Source organism: Symsagittifera roscoffensis, chromosome 2, assembly GCF_963678635.1.
Source record: "Symsagittifera roscoffensis chromosome 2, txSymRosc1.1, whole genome shotgun sequence".
NCBI classification, from domain to species: domain Eukaryota; kingdom Metazoa; phylum Xenacoelomorpha; order Acoela; family Convolutidae; genus Symsagittifera; species Symsagittifera roscoffensis.
The window spans coordinates 68619847-68635533 of NC_087063.1; the positions used below are offsets into that span (position 1 = coordinate 68619847).

The 15687-nt window shown below is 46.0% G+C and overlaps 2 protein-coding genes across 3 annotated transcripts in view; one reads left to right on the forward strand and one right to left on the reverse strand.

Moving 5' to 3' along the window:
- LOC134840310 (ubiquitin-conjugating enzyme E2 A) overlaps positions 1-15687 on the reverse strand; it is a 311529-nt gene that overhangs the window by 38694 nt on the left and 257148 nt on the right. The window lies entirely within an intron of this gene.
- On the forward strand, positions 14888-15358 carry LOC134839928 (uncharacterized). The gene has a single exon (XM_063855556.1). It carries the CDS (start codon positions 14888-14890, stop codon positions 15356-15358), a length of 471 nt encoding a protein of 156 aa, XP_063711626.1.

The following is a 15687-nucleotide window of genomic DNA, read 5'->3' on the forward strand; positions in this document are numbered from 1 at the left end:
GAGTGGATCAGAATCTAATTAGTGGATCAGAGAAATTAGGGTAACTTGTTTCTTGAGTCAAAACTTCTTTATTTCAAACTTAAGTTAAATTTAATTACCCCATCAACTCTAGAATTGCTTTAAAATTTAGTTAGTGAATTCAAGCGGTCGTGTCGGTATGTGAGTACCTAATTTAATTTTTTTGAAAGTGTTTTATATTGTTATGTTGAGTTAGGGAGAATTTTTAGGTTGATCCATCTGAAATGGATCAAAGGTTCACTGTCTAATAAAAAAATATATATATACATAAGGTTCCGACCCTGTTTTTAACGGCAATGGCGTATTTTGGGTATTTTGAGACCTGAATAAGGGGGCGTTCTGATTTTCCAGAGCGGGGGGTATTTTGATAGTGGCCTTTAAGCTGTAACGCGGGTCTTAGTCTCATGTCGCAAGTGAACCGTATTGGCTCCAACCGCTTGAGGTAGAAAAACACAAAAGATAGTGTCCCTGACTCTTGAGCCAATGGTTATTAGGCCTATACTTTTGAACCCCGTTTGTGACTTAAGTAAGCCATTGTTACATAGTGTTTCTATGGCGCTCCTGTGTGTTTTTACGACTTCAAGACTACGGGATCGAATGTGCCATTCTGTCAGATTGGCACATCGCAATCTTCCGGCATGACACGAAAATAGAAATAGAGGCCCTAGCGATAACAAAACTGTTGCAAAGGGGGGTCAGAATATTCTGGCGTTTTAATTTTCATAAATTCGATTTGTGACGTCACATTTCTCCAAATTGCAAAAACGGCCATTTTGAGCCAAAAAGTGACAAAAAACAGAACAACAGCTAAAATAGTGAAAAACAGTTAAACGAGAACGATAAAAAAAACGAAGCCTCTTATCGTGACGATCACGCACGATAAGACAGCTAATTAGAGACGACAGGCGGAAAGGAGGCTTCAGTAGGGAAAGAGTAAAGAGCAGTACCCTCCCGTGCCACGAATTCGGAGTAAAAACGACGTTATTACAGGGAAATCGCGAAAGCGGAGGCTCGGCCCCCCAGAGACACTATATGGTGAAGGACTAAAAAAACCTGATTTTTTAGCTACTCTGATGCTGTAAAATTTTGAATTAACACCGGCATTGATTGATATTTTAATATTAGTAACTTTTTATTTACCCCTAGACAGACCAAAAAATCAACTGGCTAGATCGAGACGGTGAAAAACTAGTAGAATTTAGGCAACTGACGCCGGCCACTCGTTAATATGTACTTTTTCTACGCTCCGTCACTGTGTAGTATTTGGGCCAATGTTACATAGACGTTTTTATGGCGCTCCTGGGTGGGCCTGTTTAAGGCATAAGACCATCATGATCAGCAAACGTTTCAGTATGCCCAAGTCAGAGGCTTTAGTGACCTTTGTTGCACTAGGGGGAAGGTGCCGACCCTCCGCCTAGTACTATTTAGCTTGTTAACATAGTTAACACCAAAAATTCCGGGGGCCGGAGGGTTAGGTGGGAAGTCATGAGCCCGCTGATCCCAAAGTCCCGGGACCAAAAACAATCAATGAGAAAGCGTAAAACTGAACAAAAATAGTGTATAACCAAGAAAAAACCAAAAACAAATTTATCTGAAAAGAAAAAAAGTACAAAAAACAGTAAAAAGTCCAAAAAAGACCAAAAACAGTAAAAAAACATACAGTGACAGTTTATATGTTATTTTCGGACGAGATGTGATCTGACCTTCCTATTTGTTGTTGTTTCAGATTGATTTATATCATTTCTGATTGAGAGATTGAGTGTTTTGGTGGCGGGTTAGGTACCCTCCCTTGAGTGTTATTTGAGTATTTAAGCACGTTAATGTTGATTTTGCCGGTGACCGGAGGGTAGAGTGGAAAGCTGACCAACGCTTTCCAGACTCAACAGGGACATCAGGGACAACATCCACAACGACTGTTGGGTATCATTGACCCAATTTTAGTATCGTTTGGGTACTATTTCATTAAAACTTAAGTGGTGGGGGCACGATTGGCGCGGTCCGATTGTACCCTCCACCGATTGCAAATTTCCGAGTTAAGGGTCTTAATTCGGTATTTTGGTGCAAAAGAGGTTTTAGCAATATTAGTTAACGACTACTAATAGATTATTATCCTTACTATATATTACTTATCTCCTATTTAGACCCGAGAAACACCCCAATTTTGTCGAAAATTACTGATTTTCGACCAAACTGTCAAACCCCAAAATTTTAGATATCCGAGCTTTTCCGAACGGCAAAAAGCTTTTGTAAGTTGACCTACTACGTAGTTCAACCTCCCTAATTGAAGAAACCGCGCGGAAAAAGATTTTATAGAAGTTGGCGAAAACAATATTTTTTCGATCAAAATTTTTGTGATTTTCCGAATTTCGTCAATATGTTTTGAGGATCGTGTTTTTGAGTTTTTAGAGTTAGAGCGATGGAAATTTTTGTATTAGGAGCGTGCTAGCAAAATTTGCTCGGTTGCTAGAGAGATTTTTGAGGAACCCTCCGAATAGCTCCGTGGATAGAGCTAGAGTCTTAAAGATTGGAAAAGGAAGTAATCTGAGGGTCCAAATTTGATAGTTTTTGGCCAAATTTTTGTTTCCAAACCAATTTTGATCCAATTTTTTTTTGCATTTTTCCAGTGCCGTAGGGGTCTATTACGCTCGTTTCAATTGTTTTTGGGCCCTTTCACTAAGAATTGTGGAAAAAATCTTTCAGAACCTATATAGGTGGTGAAAAAAGGCCAATTTGACGAACGCGTTTTTGGCAATTTCTCAAAGACTAGCAAACCGATCGGGATAGTTTTGGTACCATAAGTCGACGTTTTTGACCACTTTGTTGGTGGACCGCAACCGTCTTTGGGTTGATAACTTCAGGAAACGAAAATTTTTTAGAATTTGTTGGTTCGGAGGGTCCAAATTTTAGGGAACGCTCCGAGCGGCAGAAAAATTTAAGAGATCACTTTTTTGTCCTACTGGGAAGGTTGACCATGTCAGCCAACCTGGTTTTAAGTCAATTAGACCGCATTCGGAGGCTTTACAGCGGTTGAAATATCCCTTTTCTCGATTTTTGGGAACCCTCCGAAGTAACCCTCCGGAGTCAGCTAAGCTCCTTAGCAATCCTCCTTAGTGGAAACTTTCCACGAGACCCTCCGAAGAAATCAAAACAACCTCCCACATATTTTTAGCTTGTTTTGACAATTTCTGAGACTAGTTGGAGACCCTTCCAAGTGAGATTTGAAAAAATTGAAATTTTGAAGGAACCCTCCGAAGTAACCCTCCGGAGCGTTTTAAGCCTCTTATTGACCCTCCTTAAGGAGTTTAAGGGGAACCTCCAAAGTAACTTGGGTGACTAAGGTACCCTCCGAAATAACCCTCCGAAGTAAGCTAAGTGTCTTAACAACCCTCCGGAGTAATCCTCCGGAGTGACTTAAGCCCTTAAGCCCCTTAACGACCCTCCTTATTGAAAACTCAGGGGTATCTTCCGGGGCAATTTGAGCAAGTAAAATATCCAATTAGAGTCGGAATGAAAAGTTAATTACTAACGGGCGTGCATATTAGGATTATAAAAACCCATTTAACCCGGAAATTTGTGATCAACTTTGGATTCTAGATCGGCTTTATCAAAAGTACCCAAGCCAATTTTTTTTCGATTGTGATTTTGGTTGTGTGGTTGCCTTGAGCTACTTAATAGGAAAGCTCGGGCGATCCGGGAACACATATAAGAAGACCTCGGTGAGTGTATTAGGCAAATGAACACTCACTTGAGAAGAAGAGTTGTTACCAGCTCTCAAGCACTTGGGGCGTCCCGGGTGTGTGAGCGCATTTTCATAGACTTTAGAAATTTTCGATCAGAGGTTGCCTTGATCTACTTAGTAGGACAGCTCGGGCAATCTCAGGACACCTAAAGGAAGATTTCGGTGAGTGTATTAGACAAATACACACTCACTTGAGAAGACTGCGTCCTGGGCTGCGTTCTTTTGGAAAGTTCCAATTGAGGGAAGTCTTTTTCTTTAAGACTAAGTTTTAACTATCTGTTACTGAAGCCATCACTGCTCTTTTATAATATAATGTTTGATCTTAAACGAGGCAGTGATTTTATACGAGTGTGCTGGTAAGAATGATACTTAACGAAAGGTCGCTGTCGCCTATAGGATATTCTTATCTGGTTATCAGTTGTGTTTTGTGTATTGACCATATCTTGTGAAAATTTTGTGATACTGTTACACTGGGTAATTAAGTAGAGTTGGCAATGTCTAGACACTAAGTAGGCCTTTTGTGTAACTTGTACTGAGTCACTTATAATATCTCTACGAGATCGAAGGTATATTTTTCTTACTAGAGGACTCGAGTGAGTAGACTTGAGAAAAGTTTTTCGAATTTTATTTTGAATTTTGTGCATTGCCGTCGAAAACTTTTTTATCACAATGCATGCAGCGCAGGGACTCGTTAGGTACAACAACTAAGATTCCCAAGCTGAGTACGGGGACTACACGAAAGTTCAAAACACGGCGTAGCCAATCCACGGTTAGCAGCATTTCCTATGTCTTTGCTGATGAAGCAACGACTAAAGGTCAGGCTGGCCTTTCAGTGAGCGGAATGAAATTAAGAAGCGAGAAGAACCTCGATGGCAATCAGGGGCAAAGTGGTGAAACCGGACGGGCGAGCGAGACGCTTACGGACCCCTTCGAGGAAGGGAAGCAAACGCTGATCCGACCCGACTACCACCATCACGCGGACCTGGAAGAGCCAGGCGAGGAATTTGAACGGGAGGAAGTTGAAAGAAGCGAGGAGGCCTCGCAGCGTTCCGAGGCCGAACCGCGAGAAGAAGTATTGTTCAGGGGAATGTCCAAGTCAGAGACAAAGGGTAACAATTGTAGAAAAGAACAATCACCTCTAGTCAAGCAGAATAAGAATGCGTTGATGTCAAGTATAAGTCCGAGTGAAGAACAAACGAGTTCGAAGCCAAGAAAAGCTGGAAGTTTTTGTACGATGATTGCATGGCGTCATTACAAACTGAATGTCTATCTTCCAGTAATGACCATCCGGAGATAGCCCATCCGGATGTGGACTTCACTCGTGCCCAAGGAATGACATGAGGAGGAAGGCGTTGTCCACCTCGCCGACTAGGCCCATGTCTGATGGGATAACCGTAGGTGTATCCTCGACGTTCGACAGGTTGATGATGTCGATGGGCAAGCAAAAGGGCGGAGCGTCGTCGAGTACCAGGTTGCAACCGCAGTTGACCTCATGTTCTCTGGGTCTAACCCCGGCATCGGGGGCGGCTGGCGATATAAGTGACATGTTCGCTGGCGTAATGACAGGCCTTGAAGAACTGCGACGGGACATGACTAAGAGAATAGATCGAGTCGAGGAGAGAGCTCACCAGGGTCAAAAGAAACTGTGAGATGAGCTATCAAACGTGAAGTCGCACGCGAGAGTCGATCAGGCTCAATTGATACGCAACACCGATCAATGCCTGGCGAAGAGCTTGGCTTAAGCAACCAAGGAGTCAGAGGAAAGAAAGGTTAGGATGACAAGAGAGATCGAGCGATTATTGAACGATCACGACAATACCTATGCTCATACGATGACTAGCCTGGAGAAGAGGTTGGATGTCAAATCTGACCTGATGATGCGGAAGCTTGACGAGATCTTAAACGGGAGCAATCGGGAGGGGAGATCCGCCCCAAGGGAGCGCTCGTGCCAGGCAAATGATGGAGACGGAGCACGCAGCTATGCCGGGCCCCAGCAAAGCTCGAGAACGAGTTATGAATCTAAGCATAAGGAACGGCCCAGGGCAGCCCCATCGAGGCCATGTTGGACAAATCAGGTCCCACCGGACGCGGATGCCACCCCGGAGACAAGATTGCCCACTGTGCCACAAGTCAGATCAGTGCCAGATCTGACTACGGTCTCGCAGGACACAACGATGTATGCTTCGATGTTTGAGCCTCTGAATAGATCACTTGAAACGTTCATCACTAAGCTCTCGAAGTCAACCAAGAGAGGAGAGAGGTCAAGAAGGACACTTAAGAAGCCGAAGTCATACAAGGACGAGTCAGATGGCTGCATCGATACTTGGATAGACGTGATGAAGTTGCACTTTGAAGAAGAGATTCTCTCAAAGAAACAGGAAGGCAGCGCAATGACAAGCAACCTAGAGGGTACCGCCCTAAATTGTGTAATAGCGAAAAGGGCCAATAAACGAGACAGCGCACGCAAGATATTCGACATCTTGCTGAATTGTTTCGGCTCTGGAGTACAAGGGCATCAGGCTATGGTGAAGTTCGAAAAGAGGCGTCAAAAAGATGACGAATCCATAGACAAGTTTTTGGACCATCTTGAATTACTCAGAAGAAGAAGCAATCCCGATGAGAGAATATCGGAGCGAAACTTAGCGATTGCATCGAAGTTCATGGATGGAGTAAAGAGTGATGAGCTGAAAACCATGCTAGCCACACACATCACCCTGTCGCTAGACCAGGTACCCACGCCCGATGATTTGCGTATGAAGTCGCGTGAGTACTTGCTCACAAAAACAAGGGCTCAAAACCGTTACAGCAATTATGGCAACTACAGCGGAATAAACACTGGCGCGAACTCTAGTTGGTACAGACCTCGTGACGACATGGATAAGAGGAGGTCATGTGCGAATTGTGGCTCGATGGACCACCATGTTTCCGCCTGTTCTGCCTACAAACAGAACATGAAAGCGATAGGTTACTTCCTCGATGATGTTGATGCGACCGACGAGGACCACGAAGAGTACGTTAGAGGACTCATAATGAAGTATGGACCAAGGTGCTTCTTCTGTAATTTGGAGGGACACTTCAAGTCGGATTGCACTCTATTTTGGGATGCGTTGGCGGACGCGAAACATCCCCGCCATGAGGAGGCGCTTTCGAGCGTCAAAGCCATTCGAGCACGTCTGATGAACGAGGGCGAGTCTCGGAGAAAAGAGACGACACCGAGCACATTTACGACTAAGAAGGTGACGACCTTGCCTGATGAGGCGATAGCCTTGAGCCTTGAGGCAGAGTCGGCTGGCCCGCTCAAGGTGGATTATTGTTTAGCGGCACGGACTGCATTACAGAATGTCCAGCAGGAGCTAGCCACGAAGGATGTTGAGCAATGGGTAAGGTCCGAACTGGAAAGCACAGATCTTCGGGAAAAAAATGGATGGAAATTCTGGGGAAAACAACGAAAGAAGAGGACTAACAGGATGCCAGAAAACCGGGACTAAAGCTAAATGTTATATCGGGTAAAACCTTTGGCATGACGAAAGAAGGAACGAAGATAAAGTCCATTTTTCGGTCGCAGGAGGTGGTCAAGAACTTGAGTGAACCGTCCGAGAACACGCTGGTACACCTGGACACTTATGCGGACTACCTGAGGGAGAAGGATCCCAAGTTGGACTCCAGGGCAGTGCGAGCGCTGCTCACGACAGGAGGTCCAAGGCTAATGAGAGTAGATGGACATTACATTGAAGTCCATGGCCCATATCCGATTCTGATGAATGTGGACGGCATTTGTATCTACACGAGGGCTCACGTGATTGATGCGAGTGATCAAGTAGGCCGGATATACATGGGTCGAGAAGAGCTGAAGTTTCGACGAATCGGACATAATGCCATGCTTGAACAGGATGCGGTCCACATAGGTTGCGAAGCCGATCTGGCAGCACATGTGCTAGATATTCAGGTCAGACTAATTTCAGTAAAAGGATGTTAGACACGGGAGCAGTGGTCAGCGTCATGCCAGTCAGCACTTGAACTGATATGGGCTTTGACAGGTCGGATCTGATACCGACAAACATCAAACTGGCATCTGCCAATCAGGGGGCAATCTATGTGACAAGACGGACCCCGATTATATCACTGCAGCTTGGAGAAAAATATCTTTGGATGAGCTTCCTGGTGGTGGAAAACTTGGACGAATCCGATCAATTCATCCAGGGAAGGGACTTCGTACGCAATTTTGATGTCAAGATCGACCTCAATGACGGGTTGATCAGGATCAAAGATCCTGAGAGGAAGTATGAAAAGGATCCTCTTAATAAGATCTTAATTAACCAGGCAAAGGTGCCAATTTTTCTGGATCGAAAAGTTAGGTTGAAGCCAAATCAAGCCGTGGTAGCGACGTTTAGGATGAGGGACTTGAATGAACTCAGTAATGACAGACAGGTGTGTCTGGTACTAAATCCAAACAGTAAGAGCTCGGCTATTTTAGGAAGAAGTTTCACACTCACTCGGATGGACTGTGTGTGAGTGTGTTGTTGAACACAGAAGCAACCACAGTGACAATACAGAGGGGAAATAAACTTGGCTACGCATTGCCTCTGAACACAGACTTTCAGAGTGTGGAGAACTCGAGAAAGTTTGATGTAACTAAATGTCCCTTGCACGCGAATACTGAAGAGAATATGTGAAATGAAATTTTCTAAGAAATTGTTTTCAATGGGTTGTCTAGCTGTTCAAGTTTTCCCGAAAGACCAACAGAAACAGAGTTAGCAGCAAATAAACATGTCCTGCCCGAGATAGAACATCTGAAGGGTAAAATATCGGACAAAGAACTAGATTCGCTCAGGGCGGTGCTAAATCGGAATGCAGACGTTTTTTTGAAGCATAAAGCCGATATTGGTTGCTGCAATTTTGTAGAACACGAGATTGAGATAGAAGAGGGCTCGGTACCTCACAGGGAAGGGGCGAGGAGAATGACCCCACATAAGTCAAAAGCGTGCAGGTAAGAGATCGAGATGTTAATGGAGTACGACATGATCGAGCCGTCGAAGTCCCCGTGGGCTTTTGGCGTGGTCATGGCAAAAAAAAAGAAAGGGGGCAACTCATGTTTTGATGTGATTTCCGTTACCTGAACGCAGTGACGATAAAGGACGCATACCCGATTCCCCGCATCGATGAGAGCCTCTCCAAGTTGGGGGACGCGAATTCTTCACGACGTTAAATTTGGGCTCTGCGTTTTGGCAAGTGCCACTCAGAAAGCAAGATCGTGAGAAAACCGGCTTCGCGTGCGAGCTGGGATTTTTCCAGTGGAAGAGGATGCCGTTCGGATTGTGCAACGCGACGGCCACATTCCAGCGACTGATGGTCCAGGCACTCACGAGTGTGACAAAGAATTACGGGAACCTCATAATGTGCTATGTCGATGATTACGTGATAGCAACCCCAACCCTGGAGGATCATAAAGAGAGGTTGGATGAGGTATTTACTTGCATGAAACAGGCGCGCCTGAAGTGTAAACCAAGTGTGAAATCCTTAGAGACTCAATAAAGTATCTGGGCCGCCTTGTGGATGAGCATGGTGAAAGACCGGATCCCGAAGCGGTCGAAGCGGTCTTGACCTGGAAGGCACCTAAGTCAGACACACAACTGATGAGCTTTTTGGGGTTTGCTAACTGTTACCGAGAGTTCATCAAGGGATATGCCGACAAGATATACCCCATGCAGCAGTTGATGAGGAATAAGGGCAAAAAATTCACTTGGACTGATGAGGCACAAGTTTCGTTTGAAAACATGAAACGTGAACTTTGCGAGGCACCGGTCCTCGGCATGCCATCAGAGAAGGTGATGCTTGTGTTAGACACGGATGCATCAGTGGTTGCGATATCGGGCATACTTCACCAGGAGCGATAGTGGAACGGGAGAACGGTTCCCCGTCCGAGAGCCTATGGAAGTCCTGAGCGAAACTGAGATAAAGTACGGCGCACCAAAAGCGGAAATGTTCGCGGTGATCACTTTCGTGGAAAAATACAGGGCCTACTTGAGGAGTGCTCTTTTCAAGTTTCGTGTGGATAATCGTGCCCTTGCCTGGCTGAAAACCTATTCGATGGACCAAAGTTATATTGGTCGTTGGATCGTGCGCCTGGATGGATACCACATGATCATAGAGCACCGTACCCGTGACAAGCACCAGAATGCTGATAGCCTCAGTAAAAAGACAGAATTCTATGAGCGCCTAGAAGAGAAACAGGCCAATAAAGCAGAAATCAAAGACGGATTTTCATTTCTAGATAAGGAGACCTTCGATAAACTACCACTCACCAGGTGGCTGGACAAGTCAGGGCACACCATACCAGGACACCCTGAACTTCCCGTGGAGACGGCCGCTGAAAGAAAGGTATTAGCCAGGGACGATCCTGTCCCGCTGGATCTGCTTGTCCGATCCAATCTGGTGCAGCGAGAGCTTACCAGGACGGGTATAAACAGCATAGCCCTGCTAAATAGGACAGTGAACGTGGCGCCGGACGTCATGGGAAAGCTCCGTGACTTACTGAATAGAGAAGTGGATAGGCATGATTGTGAGTGGTTGGAAGCCATCCAACGGTTGACCGTCACTGAGAGAACAGAGAAGAGGCAAGTGACCATTCGCAGTCGAGATGTTGAACGGGATTGCCGGTCGATAGTGAACCAGTTGGTGAAGTCAATGCCGAATGATGTCTTGTTGAAGACTTCGTTCACAGAACATGGGACATAGACCCAGGTCCAAACCACTAAAGATGTTAGGGTCAAGTCGAATTCCAGCTTCACGAGAAAAGTACAATTTACGGATGTCCGGGGAGTCAGGCACTTTCGAGCCCGTACAGGACAACTTTCCGGGGAGACAATGTTGGGACAACCAAAGGACAGAATGTTGTCCGGGGAGCCGGATTCAAAGCGACCAAGGGACAGAGTTTTGTCCGGGGAGTCGAGGAACATCACTGTCAGATTGGAATATAATGATGTGGGATCCATCGGCTCGAGTGACGACTTGGAGCCCCAGTCCTGGGAGAATACATCTGAGACCACTTCCATTTCTGATGTTCCGGAGATTGCTATTCATTCCTTGCTCGTGGAATGGAAACAGCGCGGGCTGGACCGGGAAATACATCAGGACCCGGACAGAGACAGATATATCTCCGGTGAGGTGGACTGTAGTGGATAATGCCGCAGATGAGCTTGAACTGATAGCAGTGTCGAAACAGGCAACCAGATTACTACCACATGGTACGGTCGTCCGTACCAACCTGGAGCCATCTGTGCAAGAAGCAACACCTTTGAAGAAGATATGGTGCGTCAAGTTGCTGGATGATGCCCATGCCCCGGAGGTAATAAGCGGCCAATTAAACGTGGTAAAGACATACCTAAAAGCCAGATACCGGCTTTCGGATCTTTTAAGAGCTCAACGAAATGACAGAATGACGAGCAATCTGAAAAGATGGATCGAGAATGGGGCACCTGACAAAGGAGATTTAGAGGAAGACAGCTATAAGGTCTTGAAGCAATTTTACATGAAGACAAAAGATTTGTTGTACCTGAACAAAGACGGAATCGTAGCCTGTAAACGCAAGGAAGAGGACAATGTCCTTTACAAGTATAATTCAATAGTGTTGCCACAGTTTTACCAGACCGAATTGCTCTTTCGATCACATGATCAGAGGGGCCATCATGGCGTGGACAAAGTGTACAACAGGATACAGAAACGATTCGAATGGCCTGGTTTGAAGAAGGCGTGTAAAAAGTAGATCTCTGAATGCTTTTCGTGTCAACAGGCGAAGAATCCCAGGAAACTAAGGTTCCCACTGCAGTCAATAGAGTCATCGGGATTCAACGAAGTAGTGCAAATTGATCATCAGAAGATATACATGACTGCCACGAGCTACAATCAGGTGCTGGTAATGATCGATAGTTTCACGATATATGCAGAGGCAGCCCCCTGCATGACAGCATCAGCGGAAGAAACGTGCGATCACTCGATAAATGTGTGGATAGCGAGGCACGGCTGCCCCATCACATTCCAATCGGAATATGGCAGAACATTCGTGGGCGATCTCAAGAAGGAGTTGATGAAAAGGTCGCAGGTGGCACGGGCCCACTCGACCACTTATCACCCACAAGCAAATGGCCTAGTTGAAAAGCAAAATCGCACGCTGGTATCCATGTTGAAAGTTTATTGCGCACGCTACATGGATGACTGGGATAGACACTTGCCGCAAGTGATGGGCGCTTACAACAGCACAGAGCATTCAACCACGGGAATAAATCCGAATATGATACTAACTGGTCACGAAAAAGCTCTTGCGCTAACGTTCTGCTACCCTGAGTATGAAGGGAAGAAAACAGCACCACAAACGTACGTGCGTGATGTTATTAGAAGGCAGCAGGACCTCAATGACTTATGCAGGAGGAACACGCAACAGGCGCAAATTAGACAAAAAAGGAGATTTGATAAAAGGACTGCAGATGCAAAAGCCCACTCAGTCGGCGATTATGTCTGGATGTTCCAGGAAGTAGTTCCACCAAAAAAAACCAAAAAATTTTTAAAAAAATGGCGCAGCCCATCTCAAGAAACAGAAGTGCACCAAGGAGGTCGTTTTTATCAATTGAGCACCGGAAGAGCAGCTGATTACGAAAACATCAAACTGCACGATGCCTCATCAGAGGACTGGTGCATCCCAGCGGACATGCAGGAGGGAGACTATTTGAAAGTGGATCCTGCTTGTGAAGAGAATTAAAGAGGTACGCGCGACAAAAACGACGGGAATGAAGTGGTAGATAATTGCGATCTGCCACTGGAGCTGGAGTTGACCGAGCGAGTGGAGGTGGACGACGAAACTCTACCTTATGTCAAAGAGGACTGGGATTGCCCAGAACAAACTGAAATTGACAAAGGAGTACAGCCTGACTTTCCCTTCACCATGGAAACACGCCAGAGCAAGAAAGGAAGGAACAAGAAGAAGTACAACCCGTATGGCGAGGATTTCGTCAGAGACCGGATATTTTAAGCAATATGATGGAATCACTGGTGAGCTGGATAAATTAGCGAGCCAAAGAGATCGGCTTGGTCAATGACATGGATCAGGATTGGATCGACGATCGCTCCGAACCAGAAGTCGAGTTCGAACCAGAGGTGGAGCAGACTCATGAGCAAGAATTAACGAACTTGCGAGTGCTCGAATGGCTCCATGATGTACTTGACAATTCAGGATGTCGATAAAGACGGCATCAAATATGTCAGCCATGACAATACCGAGTCCAACTGGGTCGCTCCAGATGGCCCTCTATGCGTTCCGCGACCAACCTCGATCTGCTCGACTTTGGGCGATCGACGGGGACTTCAATGGATATTTTTGCCCGGCGAGTGGGGCAAGGACTCGCCCACACCAAAAAATTAAAATCGGCAAGGGAAACCGGAGAGCTGGAAACGGAAGGCGAGAACGCTAAAAAACCACTTATCGTTAAAAAATTAAAATCGGCAAGGCAAACCGGAGAGCTGGAAACGGAAGGCGAGAACGCTAAAAAAAAACACTTTTTGGACAAATTTTTGCATCTTATTTTGACTTACCGAAACATTTTTCAAAAAATATCGTCATAAGGGACAGCGATTTCATACTCACGGAACGTACATGCGCTATAGCGATAACCGCGGTTGTAAGCTTCAAAACAGCACTAGCGGCTGACTTTAAAAGAGAATATAAGAATATCGAGTTTTTATGGAAACAGAGGTCTGGTGTGGGAGGGATGATAGCGCTGCCCCCTGTTGCATCACAGATACCAGGGAAATATTTGTGTTTCCTGGTTACGAAGGCCACTGATAAGCAACACGTAAATCCAGAGAGCTTGGTATTGGCCATGACTCGACTTAGGGATTTTCTGGTTGAGAGAGGAGTGACCTCTCTCTAGTTACCAGTCTATGATCCCAATAGGGGAAAGCTACATCCGAGAGAGTTATATGCCCTTGTAAGCGTGATATTTTCGGAAACTGACATAGAGGTTTACTTACATAAAAAGTACTATCTGAGCGTATGCTAGGAGTTACGTTTGGCGATAAGTGGTTTATATTAAGTTTATTTTATAGGCATTAGGATTAAGTTTTAGGCTAGCTACTAGGGATTATGTTTTTATGTAATAGTGTGAATATGTGATGCTTATGTGTTATGTTATCGTTAGGTTATGATTTATGTAATGTTTGTATCATAAGAGACATGGAACACTCCAGGTAGTGAAGGTGACGGCGCTCATTTGTGTTACCGTTACCTTGATAAGGTTGCAGGTGGACGATCCACCTTGGTGCTAGTTTTTAAATCAAGAAGAAAAGAGAATTTCAATGGATCGTTTTTAAAGGATGTGAATGATCTTTTATCCTGGAAATGGGACGGCATAAAATGATGTTTTTAAGTCGTGACTTGCTTTTTAGATCTTGATTGATCCAATGAAATTAACAAATCTAAAGGACACGACGACAAAAGATACACGATAGAAAGATGGGTGACACCAATGATTAGATGGAATTTCCCTCAGCGAGTCTAGGAGTGACTCTAGACGAGATATATCAGCAGCTGATTGAGTGTGACTTTGCACAAGAAGACCCGGGACTGGCGATGTTTGTGGTCGCGCTCCTCAAGGCGTTAGGACGAGAGGGTCAAGTGAATTGCCCCACGGAAATAGTGTTGATGCTGGCCTTCGGTGAGTCCGGAAGCGCCGAGAGAGGTCGAAACCGACTGATGAGATGGCGGCGAGGAGAAATGTCTGGCCACGACTTGGCTCGTGAGCCTGGACTAGGCGAGCAGAGGGATCACCGGCTAGGTGAGATGCCCCTACCTGTTCAACTTGTGCAGCCGCTCATCGGAGCGAAAAGAGTTCGTGATGTGCCGGGCCTGTCACACTCAGTAGATTCTCCAACAGCTGCTCCTCCGCTGAAGAGAGTTAGGATGAACGAGATAGAGATCCCGACCTCGGAGACGATTGAGACGTTGGAGAAGAAGGATAAGGATCAAAGCGAGCTGTGCGCCAAGCTGGAGGAGTACAGGGCAATAGCTCGAGAAAAAGACGAATGGAAAAAGAAGAAGTTCGAAGATCTGCAAATGGCCTAAAACACCTGAAGAAGCTATATATGGCAAGGGTGAGCCAAGTGTCACCGGAGGTTCTGGTGGCGATGAACTCCTCGGAGGGATCCAGAGACACACGTCCCAGGACGAAGGCACAGGAGCTGTGCGCACCGAGAGAGCCCGAGGCTCCTCAGCGGACATCACAGTCTGCTCCGAACCAGAGAAATACGATACCGGATCCGCCAGACACCTATCTTGCTCCGCAGTTTCAAGAGTCATTCAATCAGGTGGCCACAGCAGCGATGAATGAGATCAACAGGACCACTGGCCGGACGCTGGGTAGGGTCGTCCCTTCCCAACGCCTTGATCATTCCTCAAGTTGCTCGGAGCGAATACCTCGAGCCATAGTACCAACGGGTCCCTCGGTTGATCGGAATCAGACTAGCTCCCAAACCGTGTCTAGGACGAGTAACCCGCCCACCACGACAACTCCTGCTTCTACAGCAAACCCATCGACGAGCACCACGCCGGCGTAAGGATTTGAGCCAATCAGCGTGCTGCTTTGGAACCGGCCAGACCCCAGCAGTTGGGGGCAATATAAAACGGAAATGTCAACGAAATTGAACATGAGCACATTGACGTGTCGAGTGGATGCAAGAAGGATGATGGGTGGAGATGGTCCCACAGTACTTCATCTCCGCGACTACGCTCAGGTTCGTGGACCTCGATGGATTGCCTCGATGGATTGCCATGACCGAGGTGGAGGCATCAGTGCAGCGAAACTTCACCAAGAATGTGGTGAGATCATCCTCGTGTTATCACCGGGGTACGCCGCATTGCCTGAACCCCTAACCTTTGGGCCCTT

What these genes read in the sequence shown, in the direction of transcription:
- LOC134839928 (XM_063855556.1), top strand. Translation starts at nt 14,888, where the DNA reads ATGGCAAGGGTGAGCCAAGTGTCACCGGAGGTTCTGGTGGCGATGAAC.